The following is an 18,177-nucleotide window of genomic DNA, read 5'->3' as shown; positions in this document are numbered from 1 at the left end:
AAAGTGAGGTGTCTTACAGATATCATAGGAGATCTGCTATTTTTAAATTGTCCTTGAATTGAATGGGTCTAATCCAAAACCAATAGATCTACATACAATACAATGTTAATGTGGACCTGATTTAGTGATAGTTTTAGTGATGGAAAGTCCCAGGAACTGAAAGCTGTAAGACTCTTAGTAAGTAGTATAACGAAAAATACCAATTTATTTATTCATTCATTCATTCATTTTCTACCGCTTATCCGAACTATCTCGGGTCACGGGGAGCCTGTGCCTATCTCAGGCGTCATTGGGCATCAAGGCAGGATACACCCTGGACAGAGTGCCAACCCATCGCAGGGCACACACACACTCTCATTCACTCACGCAATCACACACTAGGGACAATTTTCCAGAGATGCCAATCAACCTACCATGCATGTCTTTGGACCGGGGGAGGAAACCGGAGTACCCGGAGGAAACCCCCAAGGCACGGGGAGACCATGCAAACTCCACACACACAAGGTGGAGGCGGGAATCGAACCCCGACCCTGGAGGTGTGAGGCGAACGTGCTAACCACTAAGCCACCGTGCCCCCAATTTATTTATTTATTTATTTATTTATTTATTTTTTAAATTTTTAAACAAATCGTCAGTGAGGTTGTTTATTAAGTAGTATAAAGGGGTTGATAACTACAAAAGATTTTACATATATATGCATGGTGAAGATATATCGATAGTGAAGTATAACACTTAAACCCAAGCAGGTGGGAGAATTCTGCAGAAATCCAGCACTCCTCAGCAGTGCCAGATGTGCACTTAGACTGTTTGCTTTGATGTAAGTCACAAGTATTCTTGTATTAAACACAAAGCCCTGAATGTAGTCCAATAAGACAGCATAACAAAGATATATGAACAACGTTGGTTGATACCTTTTGGGTACAGAACAGCTTTAGTCCTTTTTGGAATATTGTCATATAACTCCTGAATGGTTTGCGGTGGAACATTTGACTGTTAGTCAAGATGAAAATCTTTGAGGGATGAAGGAAGTAGATATCTTCACAGTTTGAAATCCACAACTTTCCATAAAGGGTTAGACTTTTTTGCATATGGTGATTGTGGAGCCCATAGAATGCAACTGACCTCATCTTTGTGACTCTGGAATGAAATTACCAGGATGTAGCGTATAAAGACAAGGGTTTAAGGTATGTGGGACCATCACCAGGGAAGTGTTTGCACCATAGGGTCCTTTAAAATTGGCTGATAATTATTGGCTGATATTGGACCACTAAAAGCAATCATTACACCCAATTATTTCCACAAGATGAATGCCTAACCCATTATGGATCCCACCCACACTTGATTTAACATTTTCCAGCATGAATTTTGGGTTAAAAGAACCCTTTGGCTTTCTTCAAACATATGTTTGGAAGTAGGAGACATGGTCAAAGACTATGTTCTTTTTTCCCCCTTATTGTTCACTTTACACCAGTTAAGCATCTTCGTGGATTGGCATGTGACAGACAGGATTTCTGAATGAATGCTTTGCCATGATTCCAGCATTGTAAATCTAAGGACATGCAATTTTTCTTCTTTAAAACTTTGCCTGTTGTATCATGTAGCATTGAAACTGTCTGAATTTTTAGATCTGCTATTATTTTATTAATCTAATTAATCTACTATATCTCTTCTGTGCAGCTGTTTTTGTAATTGTGATTTAGTCACTTTAGATTGTTTTCTCATGGTGTTTCTTTATTTGGTGCACTGTATGTATGCTATTTCCATATTATTTTAAGATCCGACATTCATTTATTCTTTCACTTTCAGTATCCACTTTATCCTGCTCTGAGATACAGTAAATTCAGATCTTGTACTGGGAACACTGGCTATCACTGTCTGTGGGGAAAAATACACTCTGAGTGGCATAGCGGTCCATCCGAGAAGATCTGTCATTTTCATTTGAATGAATGAATGAATCAAATTTTATCCAAAATTCAAACATGCAAATAATATGCTCTTTGGCTGGTTCATCTGAGTAAAATTCTCTAAGAATTCTAGTATAATTCTCTAAGAATAATAATGTAGAACACTACTACAACTCATTTTCCTTTTTAAATAAACCATTGAGAAGCCCTCTAAACGTCTTGCATTTATGTCGAAACCACATACTAGTATTGCATATTATATTATACACAGTAATCATGACACTGTGCATTCCAAAACACAGAACCTTGTATTCTGCCTTCTATAGTTGTACTTTTCATGTTCATGTTCTTTAATCTTTTAGCAATTTGCCAGACAAAAATAAACTGATGGTAATGTATTCCACAAACCCTGAGCCAAGATTCACATAAAACGTATTTAAAGTAATAATACTATATACTCTGTGCACTGCCTTTTGAGAGGTACAGCACCTCCAGGAAAAGCCTCTGGGTGTGCCGTTAGATTTTAATCAGTTCTCTCCAACAGAGATCATGGTCTTGTTTATGTCACTGACTCACTGTACAGTCACTGTGCCAGGCAAACAGCTTTTTGGCATGGGAAGTTCCAAAATGATTTTTAGATTTAAAGAAAAAAGTAAGCTGAAGCACTTAAGTGGTTGGTTAAGTCACCCATATTCTGGCATGACTGCCATTGTGTTCTCTATAGTTAGTTGAATCAATTGGTTTTGAATCTATGTTAAGTACAATTACTCATCACAATCTCCTGTGTTCATCCACTGGCCTCTTCGGGCAAGCAGAGCTGTCCTGTCTGCCCGCCGTTGTTGTTTGCTTACTCATTGTATCCAGGAATGGTGGTCAAATATTTTCTTGATGGCTGTAATCTGTGTTATTTGCCCCCTCCCTTCTTCTTTTACCTCTGTGAAGAATAGATCCCCACAACGTCTCCTGAAAGTAAACTTTGTCTCCTGGAGGAGAGTTGGCAAGACCGGCAGAATCGGATAGCACAGCACTTTAGTCCAATGAGCACCATGCCTGCTTCAACACACACACACACACACACACACACACACACACACACACACACACACACACACACACACACACACAAACCTGCACACTTATATAACCTGGCCTGGTATGATTATTGCTCCTATTTTCCTTGATACTCTAGCTGAATTCTAACTAGAATAATAGTGAAGAATTAGGTTATGAGAAACATTTTGGAAAAATAGGCCACTAGCTAAAGCTGTGTTTAGGAAAACTGCAGAAATAAGGTTAGGGCAATAAATCTAAGAATTTCTTCGCACTTTGGCCAACTCATTGAATCAATCCTTTCTTTTCCTTTTCTGGTCATCTTCAGGATTTAAAGAGATTCCACACCATCGCTCAAAGCGATTATTTTTGCCACATAAAACACAATGTTCTCAGAAATTTTAAGTGTTTCTAAAAGGTCAGGAACATGCACATACTCCACAGTGATTATTCTGAATGTTCTTGGTAATTTTTGCTTTTGAGTTACATCTTGCAAAATCTTTCATCAGAGTTCTTCATCTCCACCTGCTATTGTGACGCTTTTAGATAAAGTGGTAAACATTGAACATCATGCCCACAAACCATTTGCTAAATGTCTGATGCATTTGGTACAGAAAATCACAAACACTTGAATTTTGAAGTCTCTATCTGATTAAATGGATTATACAGGATTTCAAATCAAATGATGTGAAGTTCACAGTATAACCTCATTAATTTGCATGCTTTCCTTAAATGAGTGATCTATAGTTGCTCTCCGGTCTGTTTTTTAGGGCAATTGACTTTACATCTTCATACCCCTAAGTATGATGCTGTACAAAACAAACTGTGTTTCGTTGCCTTCCATGTCAGTCAGTGGCACTCTTGGGCAGTTCTTGGCCAACAAAAGCTGCTATGGAGTCAAGACCTTTTGCAGTCTGTCTGAAGGTCTGGCTAACAACCAACACATTACAGCTTTGGGGTCTGTCGGGTAATTCTGTGTTTGTGTTTCTTTGCATGGTGCCCTGCGTTTGGACAATCCTTCCATTTCACTTGCAAATTAAAGGTTATGGTGTTATGGTGTAACTTAGTAGTTTTTATGTTTGCGTTCTGTTTTTTTTGCACACAAATTCAAATTAGACATTATAAAAGGTGAAAAGACCAAGACTAATACCTCTACTTTTTTTTCTCTTCTTTCATCCATGCCATGTCCTACATGCCTCTGACTAGACTGTGACTGTTCCTCTACCCTCCAGCAGTACAATACAGATGGGAAACTTTCCTCAGCCCTAATCCTGATGTCTAAGATTCCTAACCCTACTTGTCCTTGCACATTCCGAGCATAGCAGCAGAGAGCAAACGGAGTGAAGCGAGAGCCACTGTGCCTTATCTCAGCGTAAATACCTGCACTTTTCCCCAGTATGTTCCGCGTCAGTTGAGACGCAGTAGGCTATCTGCTCTATCTCTGTGCTTGGTTCCCGTCAGTGAGGCAGTGAGAGTGCCAGGTGCCGGGTTCTGCTGTTTCATTAAGGTGCTCTGAAACACACTGGGTGACTTGCCTCCCTAGGAGAGCTGCAGTAGGTGGTCTGTGTCTGTGTGATCACTAGTCTCTTCTCTGTATTTTTTTTTGTTCAGGAGAAATAGCAGCGATGCTATTAAAACTCAGTCATGCTTTTTGTATATTTTTTGGGTTTGTAAAATGAAAGTTAAACACCATTTAAGATCAGGAACTTTAGCTATGTTGGCATGCCATAGACTCCTCTGTATACTGTGTACTATAAAAAAAAACACATGCAATGTGATACGTCTTACTCAAGTGGAATGGCACGTACATACACAGTGCTCTGCGTTTAGAGGATATCATACAGGAAAGGAGGACCCCCTGATAGCTTTAGATACGGTCCAACTGTTACTGTAACAGTCACAATTAGTACTTTAGCCCTGTTGGAAACATTAAAGCAGTCCAGACACGCAAACTTTGACCATTTCCTGCTGTCTTAAAGGAATCCATTAGTGTGACGACATCGGACGTTCAAAGGAGTCATCTTCCAAGACTTGAACGCAAAAAGACAACACAGATCTGGGCTAATCTGTGTAGATGAGATGACGTCAGGACTTTAGGTCCTAACCATAATCCCTAGTGGTGTAATTACTCCTATTTACTGACAGAGTGAGTCACTGGAAACCTCAGGATTAATGTCGTAGTCACGTCTCACACTCAGTGGTGCAGTCGACTCCAAAGTGAGAGACATTTTTTACCCAGATCAAACATGGCAAAGACTTAAACAGACTTGTTCTTAAAAAAGTAAAAGTACTTTTTCTGATCTTTCCCCCCTTGCAGTTCTATGCTCTCATGAGTGAGGGCACATACCTTCATCCATAATGATGTGCAAATACGAATAATCAATACACACCAACTTCTTACCATTTCAAATTCGGGAGACAATTATTGGCACCCTTTCAAAAAAAGGGTAGTATCCATTTAACAAAATATTTAAGTTATATTAAGTAATTCACGTTTTTATTTCATCTAGGCTGGACTACTGTAACTTGCTTTATTTTGGGATCAGCCAGACAGCTTTATCTCACTTGCAGATTGTCCAAAATGCTGTGGCTCGACTCTTGTGTGGGATAAAAAAGAGGGAGCGTATTACTCCTATTTTATGCTCACTACATTGGTTGCCTGTTTGTTTTAGAGTGGATTTTAAAATTTTGCTCCTTGTTTATAAATCTCTGAATGGTTTGGCCCCCCGTTATCTCAGTGAGTTACTGACTGAGTATCAACCCACTAGATCCCTTCGGTCTTCCAACCAGGATCTATTGTTTACCCCAAAGTCGAGGCTTAAGTGCAGGGGAGATCGTGCTTTCTGTATTGCTGCCCCCAGGCTCTGGAACGCCTTGCCACTGTCCATTAGACAAGCCTCCTCTCTTAATATTTTTAAGTCCAGGCTAAAGACATTTTTATTTTCAAAAGTGTATGGTTGATGGGATATTTGTATGATTTTATAATTTTTCTGTTTGTTTGTTGTATGTTTTTCTGTTTTTAATGACCTAATGGAAAGCACATTGGTCGGCGGAAGTTGTAATTAATTGTGCTTTATAAATAGTCATTGTCATTGTCATAGTGTTTTTTCCCTGTAAAACACTAGTTTAAGAATTATTGGCACCCCTTCAATTACTACTTGGTGAGGAGAGAAAAACAACACCAAGTCACCCTAAATACTGACACCGGAGAACACAATGGAGAACACATGTATTGAATCTTGTGCCAGTCCTTAATGTAAAATATTTAAAAAAAACCTTTCTTTTCAAATATTAGTGTATTTTGACTGCCATTTTTTTGTAAGTACAATTAGATTGGTTGCAAATATTCCACAGGAGTGCAAGTATTCTTGCTACACATGTTTTAAAGGAAGAGAGAAGTTTTATAGGAAATGGATTTGTTAGCGAAAATGTAAGTAGTTTTGCCAGTTTGAGTGGAAAATTGTGATTATTTAATACAAAAATAAGGTGCCAATACTTATTGGACTGTTTAACCTAATATGTATTATACTGTATGTAACAGCCACTTTACGTTACTGTAATAAATCATCACTTCCATTTGCTGGGAATTTAGAAACTAGCAGTTCTACAATGTTTGAAAATTATTTATCAAACTATCCTGATAAGGATTTTTAGCAGAACATTAGCAGTGAAAAATCAGGCCCATATGTTGGTTTTGATGACACCCTAAAAAACATTATTCCCCACATCTTCACCACTGGTACGAATCTACTCTTACTGTATGTTCTACATACAGCTTAGTTGCTGGATCTCACAGGGTGGAGGCACAGAAGTGATATCACACTGGCAGCGCATGCTGGGACAGTAACCGAATCTCAGCTTGTTGCTCTGACATTGTTCTCTTTTTCTGTTTTCCAGTCATGCGCACACTCTCACAGGTATTGGCCTACTTTTTTGGGTCTTACATGGATGGTCTCAGTTGTCCTCATTAACAGCTGAGCAGTGGTCCATTTATTTTTCATTTGCATCTCTGGCAAACACAGTTAATGAGACATATTAGTGCCTGTGTCCATTTGTGGAAATGATTCACTATGCCAGTAATTCAGCTACCTGCTGTGACCAAGCAATGTGGAAATATAGGTATATTTACTTTCAGGCTGCATCAAAAAAAAAAATTGACTCTACAGCTACATGAACAGTTCTGCTTCCTAAATCACTCAATGTGTTTGTTAAGAAAATGAATTGGAACAGTTCCAAATAGCTATTTTTGTGCAAGGTCATTCAAGTACAACACAACAACTGAAAACAGCAAACCTGTACTAAGCAAAGAATACTGTCTTGTATAGGTATTAAGCAGCTTGAACATTTCCACATTATGCAGTGTTACAACCTGGGATTGATCTGATATGTACTTTAGTGTAATTATATGTCACTAATCTAATTAAAATCTAAATAAAATAGTTACTATCATTGAATTGGGGGTAACAGGAATTTAGGCTAGTCTCACTTCACAAGCAGGGTTGTTAGGCTAATCTCACTTTGCTAGCCAAGTTATTAGTCAACTATCTCTAGAGACGTATGATTTTTGCACTAATGTACACTAGCGATATTTTATGGTTAATCTCAGTATTGTAGTAAGAATGTTAGACTAACAATATATTTTGGCTAATCTTACTACACTAGTAACATGACTTTTGACATTTGCATAAAACCTTAAGAACTAAACTAAAAAAATATTAGTTTTTTTATAAGTTACCATCTAAACCTGTCTATATGTGAGGGAACCATATCCCTTTAAACCTTATTGAAACTTGACAACTGTTGTATGTGACCACCATATTGTACTGAACGTATATCCAGCAGAGTTGAAAGAAGAAAGTATGGTGATGTAAATCTGTCATCTCACTGGGCAATGTTGCATCCACACACCTGTTCTAATCTCATATTAGTCTGCGTTTGAAGAAATAACACTCATTCATCTCTAACGTAAACATGTCATGCTGTGCTCAGGTAGTCTTGCATGAAAGTGTGAGGGTAGACCATTCTTGCTGTGATTGTTTAGGAGCCAGCATTTGTCCAGCACAGCTGGAGATCCGTTCTGCCTGAGCTCACATCTGGAGCAGAACGGAACTTCATCGCTCCTTTATTACCACACTAATCTGAGCTTTGCTTCATAAATGCGTTTCTCTTTATCTGGCAAGTAACAATAAATACACACACATGAATGCTCACTCATCCTCACTTATCTTACTCAGACACACACCACAAGACCACTTTTAGTGCATTTTACACCTCCCTACTACATTGGATACAGTTTTTACCCGTAGCTTCCTACGTGAGTGGGATGGAGAGCGTGCAAGAGAAAAAAAACTAAGCGGTATGAACAATATTATTCATTCTGTCTCATGCCCAGATATGGAAATGTGCTTTAGAGATGAGGATGACTCTGAGCATACATGATGGCCAGCTTTTGTTTTCAGTCTACTGCTAAACAAAGCAGCTATAAATCCACATGAATATCAATGCAACACTGAGCTGTATTGTATCGATGGCTGTTTTAATCAGCATGGCTAATTATATCAGTCCTCATATTATGCATTTCCAAATTGAAATAATAAAGATTATTCTGAGGATATAGTTTCACAACAGATAAGGAATGAGAAAGTTCTTGACATCATTTTACTTGATACAATGTCATAAAAGCAGAACCAATCCAACACTGGTCAGTATAACAAGCTGTATCATGTTTTACCATATAGCCTAGAATTCATTTTAGTGTGAGTGACGCATTACTAAGTGTGACATGCTCCAACAGCTTGCTAAACACTAGCAGAACTGGCAGTGATGTTAATGAAGGTTCCAGTAAAAATGATTAAAATAATGGAGTAGTTATATGGAGAAATGACTATTCATCTTATAAACCCAGACCAGTCTTTTTCTCTTCATCATGTATCTTCATCACATATCAATCTGATACAAGTATTTCATCATGTATCAATCTGATATCCCTGATCTCATAGTGCAGCCAACTGAGTATTATCTTCAAAACAATAATTAGAAAAAAAAATGTTTTTTTTTTTTTATCAGTTCATTGGCAGTAAAATCTGAATAAACAAAAAAAAATGAAAAAGAAAATCTCTGCAAAATGACAGTGGCATCTCAGCATGCAAACCCTGAAACTTGATTTATTCCAAACAAGCTGATTACAGCAGGGTTATGAATTGTGTCAAGTAGCATATTTTGTGTAGTAATTGCATTATAATGTTTATAAAAGGTCAAGAATTCATTCTAATCCTGAATTCTTCCAAAAAAATAAATCTAATGAAACACAAGCTAGTTCCATTTTAGAAATGTCATTAATTCAGTAAGTGCTTTCTCTTTGTCAGGGTATGCGTAGTCTGTCCAAGGAAAAGTGGGCATGAAATGGGAATACACCATTGATGGGACACCAGGTCCATGCTTATACAGGCATGCTTTTGGAAGGAGGGAAGAAAACTGCAGAACCTTTAGAAAACATGAACAAAGCTATATATAAACAGTTACACAAGCTATGGATCGAACTAGAGACCCTGCAGAGAGACCCATGAGGTAATGCTAACCACTATTGAATTTATATGAACAAACATGCAACTATTGATTTTAACAAGTGACTAAATGTAAACACAAACACAACTCGACATCATGGATCAAACTTTAACCATTTTTGGCCAAACTCTCAAATTGTTAGTTTGTGACACAAACATCTTAAAAAAGATGGAAGGAAGAAGGAAAGCATAGACTAGTGTTTACAGTCAATGCACATTTGGTTTGAACAGTCCAAACATCTGCCTCTATCATGATCCTGGATAAGAAGAATGTTGACAAGACCCACATGATAAAGACGTACTATTTTTCTCAACATCACCCTCAAAATCAAAAGCCATACTTAAAAGCTCAAAAGCATTTTTTGTTTTATGTGTTTTATATTCACAGAGCAGGTGGCTGGGACTTGAGCCGGAGATGGATGTTTGATGTTGGCCTGTAGATGTGTCTGTAGACCAGTGACAGTTTAATGGTCTGTTCTAAAGGGCAAAGACAAATAGTATTGGCCTTTTCAGCATGTCTCTGTGAGAGGCTTTTCTTAAAGATTAACCTTGCAGACTAATTTGTCATATTAATATAATCAATATGCGCAGGCAGGGTCTGATAGGTTTGGTGATTAATAAGATTTAGTACTGTTCTAAGTGGGAGTAATGGTGCAAATATCAAAAATCGATCACTGCCTCACTAATGACACAGCTATTCACTCTAATGCAAAAGTAATGGTTTATACCTCATTATGAGGAACACGTGTATTTGTGGTATAGTTGCATTAAAATGGGAACAAATATGAGCAAGTTGGTGTTATTTGATGCATAAACAGCCCAGGGTGGCATAGTAACCACGGCAGGTAGCAATGCTACATCATAGCTCCCTCAAATCTGTCTGGGTTTCCTCCAGGTTCTCCACCCACCTCCTTGTCTGGCCCCTTGGTGTGAATGTGTGGTTGCATGGTGCTTTGAGATAGACAGACATCCCATCCAGGATGTATTGCTCAGCTTTCCAGGGACAGACTCTAGATTCATCACACCTCTGACAAGGATAAAGCAGTTACTGAAAATGAATGAATAAAAAATAGGCAATTTTGGTCATCTCAATGCAAAACAAACCACATCAAATTGTGAAACAAAACAAAGCTATTTGCAATGTTTAAATCAGTAATAATAATATCCCCAAAATGCAGATTTTCAGTTAATAAGCAAAAAAGAATATATTATGAAACCCAGCTGATAATTTAAGGCCTGTCCTTTCAATCATAGGTATCTGTAAAATTCTAGTTGTAAATAAAATACAACTTTTGAACTCAAGAGTTATTTTAGGCCCGAACAGCTATATTTGTCTATGAGATGTTCAGATTTTCTTTTTCATTTTGAAGCTGTTCTGTTGAATCCCGAATTTGTTCACACCTTCAACACCGTTGAAGATGATAGATGACAGAGAATGACAGAGCACCATTTTTACCTTCCTTAACCTATATTTCACTGTGTTTACTGGCTTTTATGTCTTTTATGTCTTAGGCTTATATAGATAGATAGATAGATAGATAGATAGATAGATAGATAGATAGATAGATAGATAGATAGATAGAGAGATAGAGACAGACAGATAGATAGATAGATAGATAGATAGATAGATAGATAGATAGATAGATAGATACCATAGATAGATAGATAGATAGATAGATAGATAGATAGATAGATAGATAGATAGATAGATAGATAGATAGAGATTTTATAAATGTATTTATTTATTTGGACATTTTTTGACCAAAAGCACTATGGAAAGTGAATAGGAGTCAAACCAAAGCTTTATATGTCCAAAACAAACTGTAACCATTTTAAACACTGTTTTCCATGCCTGTTTTTCACAAAGGTCAGCAGTACATCCTTTATTTAATTAATTGACTTACTCACCCTGCTCTGCCCAGCAGTGTTTACTTCTAAAATTAGCTTAGTGAGGTTTATACACCAAAACAAGCCAAAGCAATCAAAACCCTGCTGACTAGTTCAAACATGCAGAAAGAAGAGTCAATGTAGCAGACGAGCACAAGAGCGAGGTGAAAGCTGTTTCACTTTATTCTATGAAGATGACAACATTTCAATCAGAAAGAAATGTTTACTGAAAGGCACTCAGAAATGTTTACATTCTATAAAAACAAGTTCATTTCATCCTGTTACGTTTTTCAAAACTAGTTCCATTTTTCATCCTGTTGAGTTTTACAGCTCAAACTTAATTTCTGTCGTACCTGACATTACGCTAGCATACTACAAACATCAAGCAGCAATTTTAATGCAAAGAGCATTTCTATACAATGGGACTATATAATGTGACCCCAGAATTATAAGAATGTGTCTGGAATTTTGGTGTTAAATGTGTGAACCTGATTAACATCAAACTACTTAATTCTCCTACTGTTTATTTGAAAAATCTTAAGTTTTATTTCCAAGCTCACAAAGATTTTACTAAGGTTCTATCTGCTAGCCAGCCATCACACAGAATGCACAAACACATGAAGCGAGGCCGAGATATATCTATATTTTGGTTAAAATGTAATTTCTGTTTCAATCCTAAGCTCAGGATGCTGTCATTGTGGAGTTTATGTGCATGTTCTCCCTGTGTCCATGTGGGCTTCCTCCGGCTTCTCCAGTTTCTTTCCACTTCCAAAAAAAAAACATGGTGATGGTAGAGTGGTGAGCTTAAAAAAATTCTAGCTGTTAATCAGTGTAAACATTGTGTATGCATCGTGCCATATCATGAACTGATGTCCCATCCAGGGTATCCTCATACCCAGTTTTTCCCTTGATCCCTCATGACCTGGAGAAAGCGGCTAATGAATGCTGAATGAATGAATGAAGACATTTCAAGTCATTTATAGGTGCCCTCATCAAGGTACAAGCTGGAGACCTAAAAAACCCTGCAACTTAATGTACAGACTTCTTGAGATGTAAATGATAATTAATGGCATACATACTTATGTCAGTTGTAACTAGAAACTCTAGAACACTTAGCTCTTTAACCTTATAATACTAAGGTCACATCTTGCTTATAGTTCAACTCTCTCGTCATACTCATATGAAATGTATTATATTCGCCAGATTTATATTTTGTCCAACAGAGAAACATTTAGAGTGCACAGCTGGGACATTTATAGCAAACAGAGGAACATGTCAACCAAAAATGGTCACCTCAAAGCATGCTACTTCTACCACCTGAATGTGACATTTTAAAGATAATCGCATGCAGTAAGAGTAGCAGAAATAACCATTTTGTTCTTTGATCCTCTTTGCACTCCAGTAAGAAGCTAAAAGCATCCCTAAAGTTCATGGCACTGAAGCGTCCATGCATGTCTCTTCTTCCACTGGAACTTACTCACACTGATTTCCGCCGCTTGCCGAACACATTGTTGATCAGTTTAGCCATGGACTTAGAGCCGCTGGGTCGCCGCCGACGCTCTTTAGCTTTTCCGCTCAGGTTAGCGTTGCGCACCAACTTTGTGAACATGAGCGCCACCTCTTGGAAGCACTCTGCAGCGGAGAGCTCAAAGAACTGGCAGCGGCCATCGGTCGCAAGCCTCTGACCTTCCTCCTTGCCCACCTCACGCATGTGGCACAGGTCTTGTTTATTGCCCACCAAGAACACCACTGACTCGGACTCCCTAGGGGGGTTAAGAAATCATTTACTGACTGAAGGTGACATTTTGTCTGGATGTTGAAAGATAGATTAAGTGTTTTTATTACAGTACATCAGATTGGCGTGAAATTGTGTGAGAATTGTACTTTGTTTACAACTTTTCACTTGGAATCCATGTACAAATAAGGTGGTCTATCTATCAAAGCTAAACTCAAAGGAAACATTGGTTAGATTAAGGCAGATTTATCCTGATTGTAGTGTTTATATTTCTGCTTTACTTTGCCCATTTTGGACAGTCCTTGGATTTCTTTTCTGTGATGACCAAACTAAACATTCCTGAATCCATCCTCATGAGGAGGAATCAGCTGATTAATTGCAAACAGGAAAGCATTTATTATTTGACATTCCGTCACAGCTTCACTGCCAGTGCTTACAATGAATCGTAGATCCACTTAGCTATTTAAAAAGCCAAACAAGATGTGGGCTAAAAATGTAGGTGGCTTTAGCCATTGACAAAAATAAATGAGCAGGCTGAGCTGCCAGTCCTTGCGTTAACAAAGCGCCCACTCAGCCTCCTCAGGCAGCTCGAGTCTCTCTGCTCTTCTGTATAATAAAACCTCGAACTAGACTCCTGGTCAGCTATCGACTGCCTACACAGCAGAGGCACATCAAGCACTTGTGAATGGAGAATTAAAAATAGCTCCATCCTCCAGGTCTTCATATGATTGTTTTAGACTTGTACCTTTTGGCTGCTCCCAGGTTGAGCTCTCGGATGAGGTGGATGATAGCTGTAGCTGTGATGAAAGAGGAGCGGTCACTGATGTCGTACACCACTACAAAGCCATCAGCCCAGTGTATCTGCTCATTCAGTGTGGACTTTCCCTCACAGGGCTGCAAAGACAGAAACAGAACACATAGTTTCAGATTTATTTGTCTGTATTTCTTGAATTGAACTAGTGGTGTGATAACAAACAGCAGCTAAAAAGAGAGACTCTAACACTGTAGACAATATTTAATAACAAAGTCTCTAATATCCTTACACAAGCACTACTTTTCATTACAGAATTTTAACACCATATTGTATTTAAAGTCTTATTTTCCTTCTATTAACCTTTATGAGGGTGTGATGTCGCATAACTTGTGGACGCTTATTTTATTGTAATCATTACTGCTGCTTTCACTGCTGTTGTAAACACATACCTGGGAACATGGGTCGTAAAGTTCCAGATTCAGCTGCCTTCCATCAACTGACATGCGTTTTCTGTATATACACTCTGAAAGCAAGAACAAATTTTCACAGAGTCATGCAAATGCATTTTGCTGCACCTAGCAATTTTCTGAATTTTATGATCACACTAAATAACTACGTATGGGTATTTGGCAGAGCACCCTTTTGGTTTGCAGTGTAAGTGCTTCTTAGTCCAAAGTATCAAGTTATCAGAAATGACTGTGGGGAATATACTGTATCACGATGTATTCTCCCTGATGATATACTTTAAACTATATAGTATACTGTATGAAAAACATGTAAAGTTTGTGAAGCCATGTCAGACAGCCATGTCTAGTTTTGAACACCCCTTCAATGGGGCATACCATTTCATTACACATACATTTGCTGTTACACGAAAAGCAATGAATTACTAGCTAGTGTATATAGAGTGTAAATAGAACTGCATTACCTAAAGCATGTGCATGAATTATTTAACGCTGATCGGATCACAAGCCACTCTAGCACAAGTGAGTACACACCATGGTGTGAGATATTCCATGACATTATATATTTTAGTATGATATATGTATTACTACTTTACTGTTTACTTTCAGGGTTCACATATTAGCACATATTAGTGTTTTGTCTTTACACATGCAATAAGTTGACAACTAATAAGATAATGAAAAGCCTTTCCTTTGTTGAAACACTAATACTTTCTGAACTAAAACATTAACATTTCAGGACAGGTATATGAAATGTATTATATAAAAATTACATAATGTATATCATGGAAATATACAACAGAGTATGTCATAGCAGTGTATGTAATTAGCTAGATAGAACTTTATTGTCATTTCATAGTACAGGTACACAGCAACGAAATGCAGTTTGGCATCTACCAGAAGTGCAAAGAGTAGCAATTGTGCAAATAGACAAGTGCAGATAAATATGTAGCATATGTACAGTATGTAATATATATAGGTATATAAAGGCTATAAGATACACATAAATTAAATAGTGCAGATTTTATGTTTATATGATCTAAGCACAATATGTGTAGAGGATGAGGAGTATAAAAAAATACAATATGTGATATGTACATTTTATATATAATGTGTGTGTGTGTGTGTGTGTGTGTGTGTGTGTGATATATAAAATAAATCTTGTACAGTAGACCATATCATATTAGAGTCTAATTATGATATACTCTGCATGTCACTTTTTAATTAGACACTCTATGACCACAACATGTTATAATTATGATATACTATGCACTGTATACTGTAATGCATCATTACTCTATGGCAACATTACAGTAGAATTGTAATAAAACTAAACATGTGGCACTTTAATGTGAACAATTCTACAAGCACTTCACGGTATATAATATACATATACTCTCGAGCAATAGAAAGATGTGAGAATGATGTGAAATGAACTGAAATCATGTGAATCAGGAGGTGTGTAAGTAGGACTCAGTTAAGCCAGACATTGTACCTGATGATGAGGCGTATTCTCCGATAAACCTCCTGGTTAGGAAACGCACGACGAGCGCTGTCCATGCAAAACAATACGTGGGTGAACAGAAAAGCGTCACAAATCAAAACACAGCAAAATATTAGTTAGTAAAATAAATATGTAATAGAACAGAACACCAACCTACCTGATTTCCCCACTCCTTCTCCTCCAAGAACAGCAACTTTAATATCATTCATCTTCTCTGCGTTTCTGTTTACTGTGCTTTCAGGTAAGTCAGGAAAATAGGAATCTATTCCTATTATTAAATATTCTGCTTTAGATATATCCTAAGTGTTGTGACGTCAGCTAACATCCTGTGCTGCTGCCGCTCTCGCTCGTGCTCGTTTCTCTGCGATAAACCCGACGCAGAGCTCCGTCTCGTTCAGCTGTTCACCTCGCTGCTGCACAGGGTTGCCAGTTGGTGTTCTTTAAACTCCGTATTGTTTATAGTCAAGCCCTCCCAATTTCACCAAAGCACACCCAATGTAGACTTTACGATAAACACTAATCATCAGTAATGATTGAAACCGTCCGAAATAACAGAATAAGTATCGGCCATGTGTTTACACCCTAATATAACAAATGATACCAGTGTGTTTATGTAACACCAATCTGGCAACTCGTGTTAAGTGGGTTTATTATTGTACATCTTAGAATTTTTTTTTAAAGTTACAAACTAAGAAAATATAAACTAATTAAGTACATTTAGTAGCTTTAAAGAAACATGATTAAATAAATCCGTACGTAGGTTTAGATCAACAAATGAAAAAACAAAAGAAACAAAAACAAACAAACAAACAAAAAAAGTACAGATGTAACAGTGGAAAAGAAAATCAACAACAATTACAAAATTTAATACTGATCATTGCAAATGCATAGAAATGTTAATGATCTTTCCCACAGAGGAGAGCTCGGTCCTCTAATGAGTACATCAACATCTGTTGCAATAGCCTCCATTGTAATGTATTCTCTAATTTAATAAAACAAGGCATGTTGTGTACAAAGCATAGACTTTCTTTCATTGTTAACCTGTGCATTGTATGCAGGTTTTATTCTGTTTTGTAATTTCAAACTCTTACACTTGTACATTGTTGTTGATTTCACTCAAGTACAAACGTTTATGCAGAGGTGATATACGCTATAATATATTTCTTTAGTCTCCATGAACACTTTTTAGCAATACTTTTAGCAACTTTAACTTTTAGCACCACATCCCACACAAGTATCTCACACACTCATAGTGAACTAGTCAACACATCTGGGGTTACACCATTCTTAAAGGTTATCTGGGAAAAAACTGCCAGCATATTTTGCTAAAAAGTGTTCATTTTCCCAGTGTATAGAGATTTTTGGGACACCCTGTAGATTTAATAGGAACAGTGTCCCAATTCTTCTTATAATACCCTCCACTCTTCTAGGAAGGCTTTTTACTAGATTTTGGAGCTTGGCTGTGGTGATATGTGAGCATTAGTGAGGTCAGGTACTGATATTGGGTAACAAGACCTGGGTGCAGTCAGTATTCATCTCAGAGGTGTTCAGTGGGGTTGAGGTCATGGCTCTGTGAGGGACACAGGACAGCTTGGCACACCATGTCATCAGGGAGCTTACTTTGTACACAGGGGAATTGTCATGCTGGAACAGGTTTAGGTCTCTTATTTCAAGTGAAAAGAAATTTTCATGCTACAGTACAGAGACATCCTTGTGTATCTCCAACATTCTGGAAACAGTTTGAGGAAGAACAACATATGTGTGAGGGTCCACGGTCCACAGATCTTCAGAAATATAGTGTAGTTAATACACTACAAACTATTTATTTAGTGTAATGGCTATAATTTTTGTGCATTTTCTTAATGGATGCCAAAAGAATATTTAAACTAAAAGAGATTTAAAGGGTCTTTGAACAAATATAACTATCAACTCCACCACAGCCATTAAGAGATTGTGTATATTGTTGCCATAAATGTTACTGCAATTGAGTTCATATTCATGATTGGATTTAAAAATATTCATACTATTGTAACTTATCGGAAGGTCAATAGTATCCAAGAAGATATACAGATAGATCAAAAAAGGCTTACAAATGGATATCCTTTTCTTCAACATCTGCAAACTTGCTAGAAGGAGGAACAGATGAGGCTGATATATCTCTCTGGCATTTTCCCTCTCATACACCTGGCTTGATATCAGTGCTTTGGTAAATTCCCTATTTTGCTTGAGAGTTTTCTTCAGGTGATTGGTCTTTGAGGCCAAGAGATAGGTTGCCAAATCCTCTTCTTGCTGCTGGTGTTTTTCCCTGGATCCATT

At 37.5% G+C, this 18,177-nt stretch overlaps 1 protein-coding gene across 1 annotated transcript; it reads right to left on the bottom strand.

The window, feature by feature from the left end:
- Positions 1–11,565: 11,565 nt before the first annotated feature.
- On the bottom strand, positions 11,566–16,348 carry rergla (RERG/RAS-like a). The gene is made up of 5 exons (XM_060889978.1): positions 16,019–16,348; positions 15,853–15,909; positions 14,343–14,416; positions 13,885–14,033; positions 11,566–13,167 (listed from the first exon to the last, which is right to left on the bottom strand). Exons 1-5 carry the CDS (start codon positions 16,068–16,070, stop codon positions 12,882–12,884), a joined length of 618 nt encoding a protein of 205 aa, XP_060745961.1. The 5' UTR covers positions 16,071–16,348; the 3' UTR covers positions 11,566–12,881.
- Between the last annotated feature and the right edge of the window lie 1,829 nt (positions 16,349–18,177).

The sequence above is a fragment of the Tachysurus vachellii genome, chromosome 16 (genome assembly GCF_030014155.1).
Source record: "Tachysurus vachellii isolate PV-2020 chromosome 16, HZAU_Pvac_v1, whole genome shotgun sequence".
Classification (NCBI taxonomy): domain Eukaryota; kingdom Metazoa; phylum Chordata; class Actinopteri; order Siluriformes; family Bagridae; genus Tachysurus; species Tachysurus vachellii.
This window is presented reverse-complemented; position numbering and strand designations above follow the sequence as displayed.

Bases quoted from the DNA above. Each gene is read 5' to 3' on its own strand.
- rergla (XM_060889978.1), bottom strand. From the start codon at position 16,070: ATGAATGATATTAAAGTTGCTGTTCTTGGAGGAGAAGGAGTGGGGAAA. The intron at 15,910-16,018 runs GTAGGTTGGTGT...TTGCATGGACAG, and splicing joins AGAAGGAGTGGGGAAATCAG to CGCTCGTCGTGCGTTTCCTA. The intron at 14,417-15,852 runs GTACAATGTCTG...TCTTGCTTTCAG, and splicing joins AGAATACGCCTCATCATCAG to AGTGTATATACAGAAAACGC.